Raw genomic sequence first — 18972 nt, 5'->3', positions numbered from 1 at the left:
AGCATACCCAATATCCGTGGAACAATGTCGACACACAACTTTGGATTTATCCACTTGCCTTTGTCCATCCCTAATTTTAACAAGGAAGCCAAAGTGTTCCCAAACAGGAGACCGCAGTGAGATGGGAGGGTCTTCCAGCTCAGGCTTCTCGCTTGCATTTGCCATGATGTCATTTGTCACGCCTGCGAGCTACGAGCGTTGCTTCCCATCAGTCGGTAGTGTCCGACACGCAGAGGCGTCCATGCGGAAACTCGCCCAGGACTATAGTTCCGCGTGAAGCGCTTAAATCACTCTAGTAATAAATGTTATGAGAAAAATTGCATAAAATATAACCAAAATGGTATGCAAGTGGACCGAACCGAAGATGCACAACCGAAACGGTTCAATACATCCATGTGAACCGTTTCAGACTTTATATGTATTTATATGTATTTATATATATATAAACAAACCTGTCTATAGCGGCCACTAAGGGGAGACGGCAAAAGTGGCTGCTATAGGCAGGTGGCCGTTATAGACAGGTTGGCGGCCATTTTGAATGTTGACCAGTAGAGGGCACTGTGGGACTGCGGATAAAAGTTGTAAAGAACTACTACTGTAGGTTAACAAACTGCTGTTAATATAGCAATTAAAGTGCCCCACAACAAGGGGCATTACAGTATTGACAGGTGCACATTGTCTCACACCAGGAAATAAACAGTGTCACTGTCTGCAACAAGCTCCAAAGAAGATGGCTTTTTTTATGTTGAACAACTGACAGTTTGTGTGGATCTTGTGAATGATTGTGACTGAGCTAGGACTCAGTAATTAAAGTCTACACACGACGGCTTCATTGCTTAAAAAACAAAACCTTTTCGTGCATGAAGCTTCTGCTTGAGTCGGCATTTTGGCTGCTATATGTGGTCAGATATTGACCAAGGGATACAAAATGGGTGGCCGCTGGCCGCGTTAGACAGGTGACCACTATACACAGAGTCTATAACACGCAAATTTTCTGCGGGGGAATTTTCAGTGGCTGTGATAGGCAGGTGGCCGTTCTATACAGGTGGCCGCTAAGACAGGTTTGACTGTGTGTGTGTGTGTGTGTGTATATATATATATATATACATATATATATACAGAGAGAGAAAGAGAGAGAGAGAGAGAGAGAGAGAGAGAGAGAGAGAGAGAGGGCAAGAATGAAAATGCACTAGGTCCCCAACTTACGAACACCCGACTAGCGAACACTCGCGGATACGAACACAAGCCGACTGATCTATATTTTATTTTATTTTACCTTGTAGTCAGTCGCTCAATCAATATTTATACTGCTACTATACATTCTTGACCAGTAGAGGGCACTGTGACACTGCTAATGCAGCCTTAGAGCTAATGAGACCAACACAGGAAGAGTTAGACGCTGGGGAGATACAGTGTAAAGCTAAACAGAAAGCTAAATTATACAACCCGGACAGAGCGTGTGATTGAAGTTTATGAAGAGTTAATAGGCCTGCTTAATTCTACACCACCAACAGAACACTACCTCTTTTAGAAGAGTCTAACGACGACGACGATTTGTCCTTTTTTTCAATAACTCCTCCTCCAACTCCTCCACAACGACGTATGCTCGGCGACTCCTCTTCAAAGGTAAATAACATTTATCATTACGTATTATTATATCATTTTTATTATTGTTTTTTTTCATTATTTATCCTCGTTTAATATTACTACTGCATCCAAACTCATATTTACATACATACACATATACTGTATATGTATACACGTAGATGTAGTACCTATATCATTGGTAATATTACCTTTTCCCCTACTTAAGAACGATTCAACATAAGGGCGGTCGTCTGGAACCAATTGTGTTCGTTAGTTGTGGACTTAGTGTAATAAAAAAAAATGTTTTATGTATTTTAATAAGGCTATTACTATTACCAGTACCTATACTAATATTTTTTCTGCATGATTGGTTAATTTTTTTTTATAAAGTTATAGTATTACGTTTATGATAGTATTTCTTTCTTCTTTTTATTATAAGGTTAATATTTTTTTTATTTTATTTGTAAAATGTATTCATTTATGTATTTTTATTAATTAGCATAATATAAATATTTACTGTTTGCAATTATTGGCTGGCTTTTTATTATCAGTATACTAATTTAGAAATGTTAATTATTTGTTGAATTTTTTTTTTTTTATATATATTTTATGTATTTTCTTTAATTTCTGTATCATTTATTATTTTAATATTACCACTACCCTTGCAATGACTGGATTTTATTGACATATTTCTTCATAAAAGTTGTTTTTATTTTTTTTTATTATTATTATTTTAATATTAATACAAGTTTTTTTTGTAATGGCTGGCTAGGTTTTTAATTATTATATTGAATAAAATAAAAAAATGTAACGTCATATTACTTGTCATATTACTTAATTACTTGTTGATTTGTTATATGTTTTGTTTAAAATCTATTTTTATCATCATAAAATTATTATTATAATTATAATGATTAACTATTTGTCTGCGTGAGGTGAGGTTCTCCCAACGCCTAGTGAGGTATTTGACTGGTAAAGAGTTCCCTGAATAAGGAAGCAGTCCTTTTGGGAGACAACTAAATAACGGGTGAGGTGTCAACGCACTCACAAAGTTGTCATGGTAATTATTAAAGGTCATTAATGGGTGTGGACCAAAGCTTGTGTCTGTGTCTGTGTAAGGATGATGCCTCCACATGAAGTCTTTCCCCTAAAACGAACCTACTTCAAATATACATTCTACAAAGACGGTGCCAAGCAAAACACTAATGGCCCATGTAGCATGAAATTAGCGTGAAATGTATTCTGCCAAAAAAAAAAAAACCTCCACACTGGACCAAGACGTTAGTGTTGTTGCAGAGAAATTAACGCCACAACCGCAACTTAAATTGTCACATTTGGGATCGTTGGCCTCTCTCTGGCAATGCAGAATTTTAAAAACACACTTTTGCTCTCATTCAGCAAAACCATCCATCACAAATCACGACAAGTAGCTAACCTTGAAAAGCGGTCGTTTTGTCAGATTGTCACAGGTTTCAATAGCAGTGCTTTAAATAGGACTGAAGAGTGGGGGAGAACCATAACTTACAGCTTCTACACCACAACAACTATTCAACTATTTGTTCTGGGGCCACATTTTTGGAAAGCCTAAGGGACTTCTCCCTTCATTATTAATCATATTTTATATATAATGTCAGCGCAAGCCTATTATACCTTAAAAAAATTAATTTCATCATATGATAGTCATAAATAAAGTAAAAAAAACATGAATTAAAACACAAGCACTATGTTAACGCTGGTCAAAGATCCTATAAATGACAGGAGTTTTCTGCTGTTTTTAGGAGTCTCCTGCCAAAAGACTTGTCAAAAATCCTATGCTATTTTTTATTTGTATTTTTTTATCCCTCATTCATAGCGGTTAATACCAGACCTGACCGTGATAAATACATTTCTGTGAAGGATTCCTTATTTATAAATAATTTACGCAAATTATTTTGCGTAAATAGCTTCTACAAACGGTTAGGGCACTACCCAATATAGTAGACATAATCCAAGAAAATAAGCCATTTAAGACATAAATAAAACTTGTGCTCGCATGTGTTTCAAAAAATGTCTTCTTGACATGTTGACGGGAAGTGATGTTTGGGATTCAGAGTTGCGTTTTAGCTGCAGTACGGCCACAACAGTACCCGTGTAATTATTATGATTATAATGATGATAATTATTAGTTTTGTTATTGTGCCTCTTGTGTGATAGATAATTCAAACCTGAATTGTTGACAAATTGTGATCAAGTCTGGTGTGTATTACTAGTGACACCTAGTGACCAGTGTAGACTACAGTTCATCAGCGTGCTTTAATCCTATATTTGTATTTTAGTTCACTTAGTCAATTTTATGCGTGAAAATGCTTAATTTAGAAGAAGAATATGTAAAATATATGCTTATTATGCATATTTTTTAATAGGTCGTAGTCAACCACAAAACAGCGGTCATTTATTAATTAATTCATTTTTGAAAAAACGCGATTGAGGGCACAATGTTCAAACTGCAAAATGACTGTACTGCAAAAATGTTAGTCACAGACCCTCTATTTGACAGGCACGCTCTGCTGCTTCCCAGGACCTACTGCATAAAGTCAAAGATATGCTTTAAGGCAAAAGTGCTCTGTTATTTTTAAGGACCTTCTGCAAAAAGGCTAGTCAAAGATCTTCCATATGAGAATCACACTTTGCCGTTGTTAAGAATCTGCTGTAAACATGTGACTCCTAAGTCTTGAATTGAAGTGGTGGGCCAGTCTGATGTCATTCATGGGCTGCATTTGGCCCATGGGCCGCCAGTTGAATAGTCCTGTTGTACACGTTGGCCTCTGTGGTCACAACCTCCTCACCTTTCCTGCACACTAAACAAAGTCCAATTGGGAGGGGGGGAGCTCACACCCTCCTCCTGCACCCCTCCACCCCGCCCAGGATGACCTCACACTCTATTGTGTGCATAAACGCCAACACATCAAGCGAGGGCTGGCAGGAGTGCAATCAAAACCCTTCCAAAATGTTCCTTCCCTGGTGCTGAGATGCTGCCTAAATGATCGTTCATTGAACAAACACATTTATGCCAATTAGCCTCCCAGTGGCAGCCTCAGTTTGCACCCAGTGGGGGGCAAACAAGCCCGCTGAATGCTAATGAAACCAATAAACACTTATCTTTTGTCACAGTGGGAACCCTGTATAGTCCTGCAGAGATTTTACACTTAGTAGCTTTTTTTAATTGCAAAAATAAAGCTAGTAATTACAATTACTATGGAGTAAATATTCTGGGAGGTGTATAAGGTGCAACGTGGGAAGGGAGGAACCAAGTAAAGAACATACAAGAGAAGAAGGTGGCAATCTGTGTAAAGTCCACAGCCACATAAAGACCGGTTTATACGTCAGTGACCTCAGGTTGTTAAAAAAGTGGACACCCCTGCTTATTACCTCCTCTCATCTCAACACAAACAGCTTTAATTCACCTGAAAAGACCACAACTTGCACCACAAAAGCCAGCGCCAGCAACAACAACAACAACAACAACAACAACAACGAGAGGCTTCTTCTAAAGTGACATAAAAGTAAGTTATGTCCATTATAGGGTTGGGAAAAGCAGTAAAAATGACTCAGATTTGAGTACAAAACCTGATTAAAATGTACTTCATTGAGAATTCAGTTTCCTAAATTGCAGTTTTTATTCCCAATATGATATTTTTTTAACAATTTTCATGTAACAGAGGATTGTAACTATGTTCTACAGTACAGGCCCCTGAGAAATGAAGTGTATTACCTGGCTGCAACCCGCAGAGGCACTGTTGATTCAATCTCAACTAGTTCGCTGTCTAAAGAATAAAACATGTCTGCTCTTGGAAAAGTTGACGAAAACATTTGCTGTAGAAACCATTACTCTCGAAGCTCCAAACTTTTACCACTGAGGGCAGAATACTGTAAAAACAGGATATGGGGCCATTTTGATATTTTTAATTTAAAACAAAAAACAAACAGCTAAAACCAATCCAATCTAGATATTATACAGTTAGAAGATATATATACAACTATAAACTTTGTGTTTATAGGTGGTAAAGCATATTATTATTTGTAGCATCAACATTTCGACTTCTTCCTTGCCGTTTTTGCTTTTTTTTTTTATTTTAGCTGGGTTTTTTTCTTGTTTAATTGTATTTTTAGCATGTACCCCCAAGCCACATTGATCATACTGATTTAAAGAAAATGCATAATTCTCCAGGACAAACGCTAGCACACTCTCTTCCTTTGCCTTCTCTTCTTTCTCCTCCACCCCCAAACGCTTCCAGCCGTCTGACCCTGCCTGCCCCTGACCCCCATGGCCAATCGCTCTCTAATCCACCTCCACGCAGCACTAAGCAGGTCACCACGCCTGTGAGGAGCGTACAGGAGCCCACTGTTACCCACTGTGGAAGACGTCTTTATTGCTATCTTAACAAGACGGCCCCACCGCGCTACTATCCATCCCAACAGTCCCCCAGCATCACACGTTGTCCATTAAGCTAATTAAGAGAAGGAGAAAATGAATATAAAGTGCAGCAGAGTGGTTTACCTTGGTGTTGAAGCCCATTGCATTCTGGGAGGTTTTGTAGAGCTCGGGGTACTTCAGCATGTTTTCTTTCCGACAGGAGCGCTCAAATATTCCCAGAGTGAGAGGAGGCAGAGCAGTGAAGATCTGGACAAGAAATTACAACACATGTATGGAAAAGGAGGAGTAAAAAAAATAGGAAGCAAACCAAGATCAACAAAATTCCAAAAACAATTCATTTCAGTTCAACTGTCCTAAATTGTGTAATATTTGTCTTGAGCTTATACATATGTTGTACAATGGCAATTTTTCTTATTGCTATACTGGGAAACACCAAAGGATTGTCTTTTTGGATTGAATCTTGCAAGATGTGAAATGTTGCACACAGCAAACGCAGCACACACTACAAAAAAACAGTTGTCTAATAGTACCGTATCTGCAAGTTAAGGGGCCCTATCCTTCATTTTCAACTTTTCAGACTTGTGTAAAATGTTGGACACATCATCTACATGATGTGGAAGTGGCATATCAGGAGGTTGGTGTGTTTTTAAGTTTTTCCTGGTTTAATTTTAATGCCACTCCTAAATCTTGTGAAGGGTTGGGTACAAGAACTTCACAAAATTTCCACAAGCTATGTCTCATTTATGTACAACTCATCTTAAAAAACATGTCATCCTTTGGGATTCAAACCACCATGAGACACTGAACTCATGTTTATTTTATTTATTGTTTACTTGTACTTTATGTAACAAGTGTACGAATGTGTACTTGTGTTAAACTACAGTATAGTTAAATTTTTGACAATATAGCAATACTGTTTATTTACATTTGAATTATTTTATGTCATTTTAAGAAGTACAGTCTTAATTTTGGAAAATCTAATTACATTTTTTAATGCAGAACTGGATTATTCTGAGACCCAAACCGGTTCCCAACCAGAGGTGCTAACATTTAAGTGTTGTGTAATATATATTATGTATATACGGGTATTTTAACATTTTAATTGTATTTCCATTGTTTGTGTCATTGTTGTTTTTGTGAAGGCCCTTCGAGGGACGAACACTGGAAATAAGCCATGGCTCTAAGCAAGTGCTATGGTCTGTGACATATAAAATGCATACGCTTGTCCCTATCAAATAAATAAATGAACAAAAGGAATGCAAGACCAAATCAAATGTTTTCTAGAGAAATAAAAGTTTAGGAACCTCTGTCCTAAAAGTATTAAACTGAAAGAAACCTGCCTTCAAGATACAGGAATAAAGATAAATATGAATAATCAAGTTAGCTTGAAGGTCAAGGCTGAGTCGTGTGCAGTGTATGTGTATGTGGTTCTTGGTTATTGCTACCCTTGCCAATATCTTCAATATAGCTTAAAGCAAATTCCTGTTGAGATTTCTAGTGGAATTCTCTTCATTCCTTCCTCTGTTTGGTCCATTCAGTACGTGTGCAGCACGGAGGAGCAGTGACATTAAAACCTCTCATGTTTCTTCACTTTTGAATGCTCATGCTTCACATCCGCCCGCATGCAAAACTCATCTCTTGACTAACTCGTATTGGAGTCTAAAAGTGGGGGGTGCTTCACTGGGTCAGTTGGTGTGACTTCTCAGTGGGCCCATCGGGAGCAAGGGTCCACACGACATGCACCACTGGACCCCTTTCTTATTCAGAGGAAGATCTCCATGGAGGGGCGGATTCAGACCAGTGCCTCCGACAGACTCCCACGGAGCCACAGGAATTTGCACAAAGTCAAAGACTGCACCCCCAGTCCTGCTAAGGTGGTGCTTCATCGTGGAATTAATGCGAGAAAATATCCACTTAACTGCATAAATGACTTGCACCCTGATCAAAAAACATGCAGATTTTTACTGCAAGTCTTGACAGACTTGAAATATGACTTCATTAGGAGTGGCCCCATGATAGAGCCCTGTGGGATTCCCCTTCCTCTTTCTTTTTAATATCATGCAAGCATAGCTGCACTGGCTAAACTACACTTCCTGGGGCAGAACAAACTGTTGTTCTTTCACATTCGTCACATAGTTGAGGCCACAGGGGAGGTTGGGGCTTTGACAAAAGGTCAGTAAACACACTGGAGAGTTGTCAGGATGTTAGCGACACAATCCGTCTATGAAGAGATGATTGGAAGCACAGCTCTTTGGCGGGGAACCCCGTAAGCACAGCTTTTTATCAACACTCACCACGTTGTACAGGCCGATGCACCAGCGCTCAAACAGAATCTGACCCGAAAAGCCATTCACAAACGCAAACCAGATCTGTGGGAGACAAAAAAAAGACAAGTGAAGAGTGACATAGCAGAAGAATAAGAAAATATGTGTGATTCTGATTTCAATCATTTGGTTGTATATTTTGGAGTGCAAGCTTCACCCAAAGAAGCAACTAAAACAATAACAAATACAGTTATTGTAGTAGTAGGACCATGCCCGTGTCCATGCAAAGATGTTGTGCTTCACAGCGGCCATGTTTTTAGACCAATCTTGCTCAAATTGTAGGCACATGTGCTTGTCAGTTCGATAAAAGTGTGTACCAAATTGTATGGTGATTCGACAAAACACCTTCAAGTTCCAGTGGGTGTTCTGTAGAACATAGCCGTGAGTTATGTGAGAAATTTCAAGTCAGTTCAACTAATGGGTTTAATAACTGCACCACCATGTGGTGTTTTTGTCAGAAAAATAATAGTAGCCCCCCGCCCCAACACAGTAGGGGGGGCATGGTTTGACAAAGTTTCACACTTTTGTGTGCAGCGGTTGTGTGCAGTACATTGCTTTACACAAATAAATACACACAGTCATGTCCAAAGACATTTCGCTTGATGGTGACCATGCCTTTCTACCAATCGTACTCAAATTTTACAGACACGTGCTTGTCAGTCCCCTAAATCTGTGTGCCAAATTTGGTAGTGATTTGGTGAAACGCCCGAAAGTTACAGTGGGTGTTTTTGTGCAGCACATTGAGCTATGTGAGAATTTCAAGTCAATCCAATTTTTTGGGGTTTAATAACAGCGCCACCGTGTGGTGTATTTGTCAGAAAAATAATAGCACAGACAACACAGTAGGGCCACATGTTTTGACAAATTTTCACCCATTTATGTGCAGCAGCGTGCAGCAGCTGAAGAGTAGTGTTAACTTACACACTTGTGTCCTACTTTTTTCACATGACTGTATGTCTGTGTTGATTGTAAAATAGGTTCCTTTTTTTGCATGATTTCTTAAAAAAAGCAGTGAGTCAGAGATGGGTCAAGAAGCAGACTGTTGTTATCAGTCACGTCTGGTGAACATCAGGGCTGCAGAGTTTGAGGCTAAGCAAGCACTTTCTCGCTTCATTTGACTTCATTATGAAGGCATGAGCTGCCACAAATCGGGACGGAACCTATTTGGGGATCCCACCCGTCACCGCCACTGGGCCCCCCTCTCCTCATCCCACCACTTAAATTGTGAAAGAGAATGCATGCAACCCCCCTTAGCTGTCTTGATTGAGGGTGGAGAAGGCATGCCCGTAAAGACCAGGATAGAAAAAACAGGATAGATTTTTATGTGTGTGTGTGTGTGTGTGTGTGTGTGTGTGTGTGTGTGTGTGTGTATGAGGGCCCCCCTACACTACCACGCCCACCGAACCCAGACCCCAGCCTCCCCTCCATCAGGTGCAGTCTACCATGAGGCTGTTGCTTTTATACAAGAGGGGAGCATTTTTACACTGGCATGGAATGTTCACTCAAAGCTCGTATTTGTTTGTGGAAGCCAACTCTTCTACTCCTGAAGCGACTGCTGCACACAAAAGAGTGAAAATATGTCAAAACATCCACATCTACTGTGTTGCCTGTGCTATTATTTTTCTGACAATGTTACTAAACCCCAAAGTTGAATTAGAAATTTCTCAGACAGCTCTACAAAACAAGAGCAAGCTTGGCTGAAAAACATGGCCGCAGTCAAGCAAACTGTCTTTGCAGGGGCACGGGTCGGACAAGTCACTGACTGTTACAAAAAAAATGGATGCTCGCATGTCTTCCAATGCATTTTAAAAACAACACATAGAGGGTGCTACACAGGTTATTTCCAGTCATTGTAGCTCAAAAATGTGGACACACCATTTTGTGAGGCTCTACAACTACAGCAGTAGGTTTTGTGAGTACAAGAAGTTGCTAGAAGGTAGGCTGAACGAGGAGAAGCTAGTGGGCAGGTCACACTCCTGAATTAATTACAGCTCAGCCCAATGTGAGGTTGGGCCTGTTTATTGTTGTGCTAAGTTAAAACAGCCTCCTATTCAGAGCGTGCACTAACTGCTGTGTTTTGGCCTGGTCCTCAGGGTCCCCCCAATACGTCCTCTGTCTCTCAGCTCTCTCGAGGGACAGATGCATTGATTTGCTCATTAAGAGGAAGTACCGGGCAGGATTTTCTTCCTCTTTTCTTCTCCACATTGACAGCCACACAGCGGAGGGGTGTGGCTGGCTTCTCTCCCCCAGTGCACATCTTGAAAACCCAAGCCAAGGAGGGGAGGGGAGCGAGCCGAGGCGATTAGAAGACTCTTTGCATATTCATCAGCTAATGAAAAATCATTGATTGTACAGCCTGGCTGAAAAGTGTCAGGACTCTGGAAGGGCTTGACGTTTGTCCCGAACAATGAGGGCCCTGATGCTCTTAAGCATCGCATTGCAGAATCTCTAATAGAATTCATGCACAAAGCCACCATTGAGTGAAAGAAGTATATGTGTATCAAAAATATGTGGCGGTCCATGCACGAGCGGCGTTTGCCATGCGAAGCACGGCCACCCCGGAACCACTGAATACGCTTTCATGTAATGGCCTCATAAATGCCACTTGTCCGTCAGTGGGCTCTGTGGCATCGTGGCAAGGTGTCAATCAAACATAAGTGGCCGACATGATTGGCTATTTGAAAGAAGTTGCTATGGTTCTCTTTCCCTTTGAGTGTGATTGAATCTAGCACCCCATTCATTGCGCTTCTTTAGTTAACTGTGGCGTTTGTTAGAAAAGTGGGAATCGTGCTTCACTTTAACTATAAAAATAACCGCATGATTATAACCAGGAAAATGTGCCACGAATGGATGAAAACTGACACTAAAAATGGAACAAACATTCGTTGCAATGCAATCAATCATCCTGCATCCAGCACAAGACAGCTCACAACAGCCTGAAGTCGAAAGTGAAGCAAAAGAGCAAAAACAGGCTCAAGCTGTACATCCATGTACATGTTGTTATGCTTAAGTCCTGTAAGAGGCAGTTCTATGTACAATGCCAATGCTACATCCAACGCTAGCAAAGCAATGTGGTTCACTTATTATTTGTACCTTGATCCATGTGAAAGACATCAACAAGATGCTAGGGACATTTTGCGACGCTCAGTTTTTTTAAGCCATTTTTTCCAAGTTAGATTGGCTGTGTTGAAAGAATATGGGTGAAAAATGGCAAAGAATAATCCTTTTTTAAACATTTTAGAACTGTCTCTGTTCCTTAAATCAAACTAACATGGCAACGCTACCCAAAATACCAAAAGACATCTGTTCCTCATGACAAAAACTGCCCCACTGAAAATGATTGAAAATGACATTTTTGAGCCCACATTAATCTGAACATAAACGAATGCAATCCTTTATTAAGATTTTAAATTGGACTCATGGCTTTTATTTTTTTAGGAATTTGTCCACCAGATGACGCCATTTTTTTCCTATTGAAAGCATGCAGCAAAATGTTTTACCTTTCACTGTTTTCAGTTTTTTCTATATTAATATACAGTTATCCCTTGTGTCGCGGTTAATTGGTTCCAGACTCGACTGCGATAAGTGAATTTCCGCGAAGTAGGAAATATTACTAGAATATTAATAAACAGAATATTTCCGTAGCTATAGCATAGAAAACCTGTTTATGACCTTCTAAATACAGTTTTTGCCATTATTAGAGCCCTGTATACATGAAATAACACCCCTATAGTCACCTTTACAGTCCTAATATTCTTTGTTGACATCACATGTGCAGGATACGGGATCACTGCAGGGACATAAGAGACATAGTATATAACGAGCAACCGAGCTAACTAGTTCGCCTTCACTTTATTTGTTCTAAACTTAAGAAAGTGTTTAAAACAAGTGGGGAAGAATTAAAAAGTAAGAAGCCAAAAACATACCACACAAAGCCAAAGAAAGTTGCAAGTACCAGCATTTTGACAAAGAAGGTGAAAAACACTATTGAATTCAATAAATAACTCAGGACAACACAGGAAGGTGGTAATGGTAGATTTCGCCACCACATCGTGTCTTTGGAAACAGCCACGTCTTCAGTGACGGTAACAGTAACCTTAAATGTCATTTATCCCTTTCATTTGTCATTTATATACATTTTGAATTGTTTTATTCATGTAAAACTACTGTAAAATGAATTGTAAAACATCATAGACGGGCAACGTAACATATAGCTGATGCCCGGTTCCGGGTGCCATCTTGTCAGCTAGCTAATTGAATGCTAACGCAGAAGGACGTTTTGTGATTTAAAAAAAAAAACATTAATAATACAGTTGGACTCATGTTGTGTATTAATAACATGATGTGCGCCATACTGTACGCAAGCTGAGGCAAAACAGTTACCCTGCAGTTTTATCATGTTTGGGAATCTGGCATTTTTTCGTAATTAGGGTGAAATGTGTTTTATTTTTATGTGTTTTAATTTAAAGGACCACTTAAAGGGTAGAGGTATTTGACAAAATTTGAAGTTTGAGAAATCTGTCCAAAACTGTGCAAGACAACCATCGCCACCAACCAAATATCATGAGAAATTCATGGCTAACCACATCCAACAAGACGTTCCCTAGTTACCTAGTCGGCCGGAAAATTGGGTTTAAATATTACCCCAACTTTGTTGGAATAAGGCAATTGACAACATATACTGTACCTATAGCAAAAGCACAGACAATTAAATATGGCCAATGTGAAGTGCATAGACTAGTGGAGTCATGCTGAGGCTGAAGTATTATCGTGTCTCATATGGCCCCAGGTACAAGATAATAATCTCCTTCAGCATCTGGAAGTTGCACAGCCTGGGAGTGACGGGAAGCACAAGCTAGGACAAAGCTAGAGTTATAAGTGTGACAAAGTGATAAAGATTCCAGGCTCCTATTATTTCCTTCAATCCCCTGAAGAAGCATCACATGAGCAGAAGAGCGTGGAGGTACATTCACAACAACAAAAGGAGCGCAAGAAGGATGACGAGACAGGCCCCGCAGACAACCAACGACACAAAAAGTCTTTTTGAAAGGCGAACCACAAGCGCTCAAAAGAGATGTTGCATTTCCGCGCCGAGAAGAACACACAAACAATCTTGAGAGGAATTTCTGACCAAGATTCGATTGTGGGCTGTGGTCTGTTCGGAACGTTGTGGTTCGTTTACAATGGCGGGCCGACTGTACAAGGAGAAAGACGGACAGACGAGGTGGGAGGGGCGTTTGAACTGCATCACAAGTTGTGGCAGTAAGATTAAAAAAATATTTACCCGCATTACATGTGATTAAAAGAAGGAATGCGACCCTGAAGCACAGTGGAAACAGGAAAACCAAACTACAAAAAATTGTTGTTTTTAATGTATTCGAGTATCAGAAGACTTTAGACATTAGAAGTGGGCATATGCTGCAAGATCTCAGTTCAGTATGCACCAAAGGGCACTTTTTCTATGGCTTTTTGCAACATTTTCGCATCATCAATTGTGGTAGGCTGTTTTATGGGTACGGTTCATGGCTGGTGAGGCACTGACTCTTTTCTGTTGTTGTGCTAAGTTAAAAAAGCATAAGTTTTGAATTATTTTTTAAAAAGATTGTTCATTAAGAGGATAACAACAAAGCGAAGACAATAATTCACTTTTGTTTTAAAAAAATCTTATAATTGATTATTTTCAAATACTTCTTAGTATTAATATTTTATTAACTGGAAAAAAATTCTGTTCTTACTTTTTATATGTATATGAAGTTCATGTAGCTGTTCTTTCATTCGCATTTGACTTTCTGCCAACCACTGCTGCTGGAAGAACGGCAGTGACAGGCACATTCCAGCTCAAGCACGCCCGACCCCTTCAGGATGCAGCGGCACTGCAAGTGCCTCAATGATGCCATTTTTATTGTCTGATTAGAAACAATAATGATGTCGCGCTTACATTACAGACATTACACAGATTGTAGAAAATCATGGTGTATAAGAAATGTTTCTGCAACATACTATTGGCGACATGCTGACAAACAGAAACTGACACCACAAACTGGCAGGCTCCAAAATCCAACTCTGTGTGCACTGAGACGTTAGGCATGCACGTTCGCAGCAATCTCACCTGACCAGGAAACGTGCAAGAAAATGTTAAAAAACGATTGGACTCATACAGAAAATACATTTAGAATATTATTTAATGGACATATATTAATATTTGTTTTATGTTATCATTATTTATTTAATTTTTCATCATGTTTCTGCGGAACAGCTTTAAATTGTTGACCCATTTTGTGGTCCCTGAAACAGGCCTTTTTGGATAATTCTGAAATACACATTATTTTTCAATTTCGGGTAAACATACCTTGTTTTTAACCTCTGGCACTTCACCACTTACCTTTGTTTCATTTCAAGCTGTTCATTGGACTTGAACGACTTGAATTTCAATAAATAACTGGAAAAATTGGGGTGTTCTAAAACTTTTTGTAGTGTATACATGTACAGTTTGTCAAATACAACTTTGTTTAAGTTGTTCTTACCACCAGATGTGCACAAACTACAGTTAAATCTACATTTATATATTAATACCTCTAAAACAAATGTCAGTCTCGAGAAGCAGGATATTATCTGTATCGGCTTAAAAAAATTGTGCATGCCTATTTTTTGTTCCTTCCAGAACACCATCAAATTTCAAAAGTGAGTGTTTAAGCTCCTCTTCTCTCAAAAGTGGAGCAAGCAAGTGAGGGAGATGATAGATTTTCCTCATGTTTGGTGCTCATAAACAGACTATAGGGACACATAATACCGCTAGAACATCATTAAAAAGTCACTTTTTTATAATAGGGGACCTTTAAACAACAACGTACATCTACTGCCCTGATGCTGTTGACACAGTGTGGTTAATTGTAGCATCCTGTCTGGAGGCTTAGGAAAATAAACGACCATACTTTCTGTACTCCATGTCTACTGTGCTATGTTGTGTGGTGTCCGACATAATCAATCATGTACAGAAGAGAGTAAATGTATTCCACAGGCACGACTCCTTGCCTTACAGGAAGAATGGAATCCATCACATGGCCGGACATTACATGATGGTGAGCATCTAAGTGCATTATGACATCATGGTGTGGGAAGACGTGCGGTGGGAGAAGACGCAAACAGTGGGGGCCGCCACTTGACAAGCAAGATCAAAACACAGGAGCGCCTCCGCTGATAAAGGCAGTGCTGATCGGACACACTTTACCCTCCCATTCATGCTGCCTTGTAGCTTTGAACTTGTAATCAGTGTGAGGGCTGCTTTGTGTCGGCAGCCAACTGCGGCATTCACATCCATCTTCAGTGGGTATTGAAGAAAGAATGCCAAATTGGCCAATTAAATATGGCAAACCTTCATGGTGGTCCTGGCAAACTTTATTACATCTCTTCAATCTACTGTATAGCTTCCAAGTATTTTCCTCTCTCAGTCTTTAAAACCATCAAGAAATCCAATGTAGAAAGATTTACAGTAAATGTCATTAATCACATTGACTTGGAAGGTTGTCTTTGGTTTTTCCATCTGGACTATGTGTGTTTTCTTGTTTGCGTCTTTTTATCCAGCAGTGTTGATTTTGGACATATGTGGGGTCCTTCAGCAGCAGCACAAACACAAAAACTTGTACGCATGTGATCAGGTAGTGTGGAAACGTCTACATGCTTGTTTTGGCTTAACTTAGAATACAACCTTAACCACTGTATGTTTTACATAATTTTTGGGGAGATGAATAAAGATAAAGATGTAGGTAGTCAACATTGGGATTTTTTGGCACATTTCCTAGATTTTTTAATATCTACAATGGAACCTGAAGCGTGTTTTTTGGTGAACGTTGAGAATTTACACCACAATTTTGCCTTGGTTTGCGTACACTCTTTGGTTCTGTATTCTTAATGTGTTTTTTTTTTTTATTAAAACATGTACTTCCTTGTTAATATCCCATTAGCTACCTAACAAAATGGCAACCGGAACCGGAAGTTAGGTCCCCCGTCTATGATGTCATCCATGGCTGATTCTCAAAAGTGTTACCACGTTTTTATAGTTTTCTAATTATAAAACCATTTTAAATGCATATAAATAATGAATGGGATAAATGAACATTTCAGGTTACATTTACCTTCAGTGAAGACTGCTGCTCCCAAAGACACGATGTGGCACTGAGACACCACAGGGACACCACCTTCCTGTTTTGTCATGTCTTATTTCTTAAAATCAGTAGTTTTCACCTTCTTTATCGTAATTTTGGCACCCGCAACTTTCTTTGGCTCAATTTTGGGTTACAGTGATGAGGTGAGAAACACTATTGAATTCAAGAAATAACTCATGTCAAAACAGGAAGGTGGTGGTGGTGGTTGATCTTGCTGCCACATGGTGTTTTTGGGGACAGTCACATCAAGAATCACGTCATGAAGGTAAAAGTAACCTTAAGTGTTCATTTATCCCTGTCATTCATTATTGACATGTATTTATATGCATCTCAAATTGTTTTCTGCATGTAAAGCTATAATTGTAAAACTATAAAAATATGTTTTGTGTTAACATTTTTGACTTTGTGGAATGGATTAATTGGATTTACATGATTTCTTATGGCAAAAATTTTGCCATTTTGCCAAGACGTTTCGGTTTGAGTCAGACCTTCTGTAACGAATTAATGATGCTAACTAAGGTTCCACTACATATTCCATCCATGCATATTATAATATAATAAAAGAAATATAATAAATGAAATACATGGGAAAAACCTTTAACAGTTTGGGTGACAGTCTGGCCCTGGTAGAGATTATTTCTTTTATTTCTCATGAGAGCAATTGTTTTGAATTTGAACACAATATTGTTTTTTATGTAAATGCTGCAATTAAAACCATATTCAGTCTCTAATTCGGTCTCTAATTAGTGCCAGGTGAAAACATTGGCATTACCATCTGTGGCTGTGGGCAACCTCCTAAAGTAGTTTTTTATTAACTCCACAAGATGGCAGTGAGTGTATTGAAGTATCATGAGTGCTCAGCATCCAGCAGGTTTAAAATGTCGCTACTCAACTGTTGCTGTCAAACTCATGCATGTTACACTTGCCGTAGTGTTGTTTACATTACATCATCAGTGGTATTACTGCTGGTTTTGCCTTTCTGATATTACAATATTGGTTCTGTTGCTGCTGTGTTGTGTGATATACTTGTTAATAAATGTTGTGTGATATACTTGTTAATGTGATCAAAGAGCGCTATGATTTCCTTTCCACCTTTTCATGCACTCCAAGTTAATAAAGTAAAAAAAAAAAAAAGTTAGTATGTATAATGAGTTTAGAAATTTAGGAAATAGCAGCCTTTCATCAATTATCGCCTGCTTCCAACTGAATAAAAGCGGTAAAAATAAGAGCATTTATTGTATGTTATCAGCTAGTATAAGCTACTTACCTCAATGATGTAAAGGACGATGTTTTTGTAGAAGCAGTAGAGGATACATTTGGCTACACGATTGTAATTCCAAGCTCCGTGGACGAGCAGCAGATTCTTCAAGTATTTGAACTGTGCGGGCGGGAAAAAAAATCCCACAGTAAATTAAATTGCACTTTACAAACAAGATGTCACTAAAGCCACAATAGAAACGTCTGGATTATAGGAAGAAACAGCAGGAATTTGTCCTAGCAGGGAGATGGTAAAATAATAGCGACCCCCATCAAAAAATAAGAACGACATTATGTGGGCTCCAAAAGTTCAGCGTAATCGTTACATGACTTTAGAAGGATCCTTCTATAAGCACGCCTGTGGTGAGTCTAAAATTGCAGTGTAATTTCTGGCTGATAAGTGTGATTATACTGGAACGTTCTTTACTTTACTCTCCAAGTGACTGAAGAAGCACATTTTTACTAAGTTTACATTTCATCCTTTAGCTGTCTGACAAAGTGAGAGTGTGAGAAAGGACAGCTCAAGCAGTTTAAGCCTCAAACTTCTACACTGGCATCTTGTAATGGAAGAAGTGGTGCTGTTATTGCCAAGGCTGCATTGTAGTTCGGTACTATGGTCCAGACCAAAACCCAAAAGAAAGAAAAAAGCTTTACAGATACACTTTGGTGCGGTCCACACTGGTATTTTTGTCATGTGACCGAAGGCTGTGCAGTAAAGAACATTTCCATAAAGTAACTCAAATATTGCATACCAAATACCGTCTGATAGGTTGAATATGTGGGTTATTTTTTATATACCAGCTTAGGCTCTGCCCACATGGAAACATTCTTGGGATTTTTTTTTTTTGGTGGGTTGTCCACACTGCCAAATTAGAATATAGTTGCGTCCAGACGAGAACGCATCACTGAGTGAAAATGATGTAAAACACAAGGCACACCTACATATATGGCGCTCTGAACATGCATGCAGACGGAACCACGTGACACTCCAAACCGCGGAAGGAGAAAGAATACATGAGCATAAGTACGTCGTCTTCCGCTTACGAGAAGCGGAATTACTTCTGCGAGTCATTATGGAGTACAAGACAACAAAATATCCGGAGAATGCCGACTGAGGTGAGTCGTATCCGTCGGAATATTCAGATATTATGTCGGCTTGTCGTCAAAGCTCACTTCTGGTCACATGACGTCGACGAGGCGGCGGTTGGTCGGTGACATCATCGGTCTC

General features: G+C 39.3%; 1 protein-coding gene across 3 annotated transcripts in view; it reads right to left on the bottom strand.

The window, feature by feature from the left end:
• atp8a1 (ATPase phospholipid transporting 8A1) overlaps positions 1–18972 on the bottom strand; it is a 176896-nt gene that overhangs the window by 28352 nt on the left and 129572 nt on the right. For all 3 annotated transcript variants that reach the window (XR_008572804.1, XR_008572803.1, XM_054791080.1), the window contains 3 exons: positions 17755–17865; positions 8296–8370; positions 6125–6247 (listed from right to left, as the gene is read on the bottom strand). Coding sequence is in view for 1 of the 3 variants with exons in the window: in XM_054791080.1 (XP_054647055.1) it covers positions 6125–6247; positions 8296–8370; positions 17755–17865 (309 nt within the window). In the remaining 2 variants the exon portion in view is untranslated. The remainder of the gene's footprint in view (positions 1–6124; positions 6248–8295; positions 8371–17754; positions 17866–18972) is intronic.

Source organism: Dunckerocampus dactyliophorus, chromosome 11, assembly GCF_027744805.1.
Source record: "Dunckerocampus dactyliophorus isolate RoL2022-P2 chromosome 11, RoL_Ddac_1.1, whole genome shotgun sequence".
NCBI classification, from domain to species: domain Eukaryota; kingdom Metazoa; phylum Chordata; class Actinopteri; order Syngnathiformes; family Syngnathidae; genus Dunckerocampus; species Dunckerocampus dactyliophorus.
Note: the sequence above shows the minus strand (reverse complement) of the source record. Positions and strands in the feature narration are given on the sequence as shown.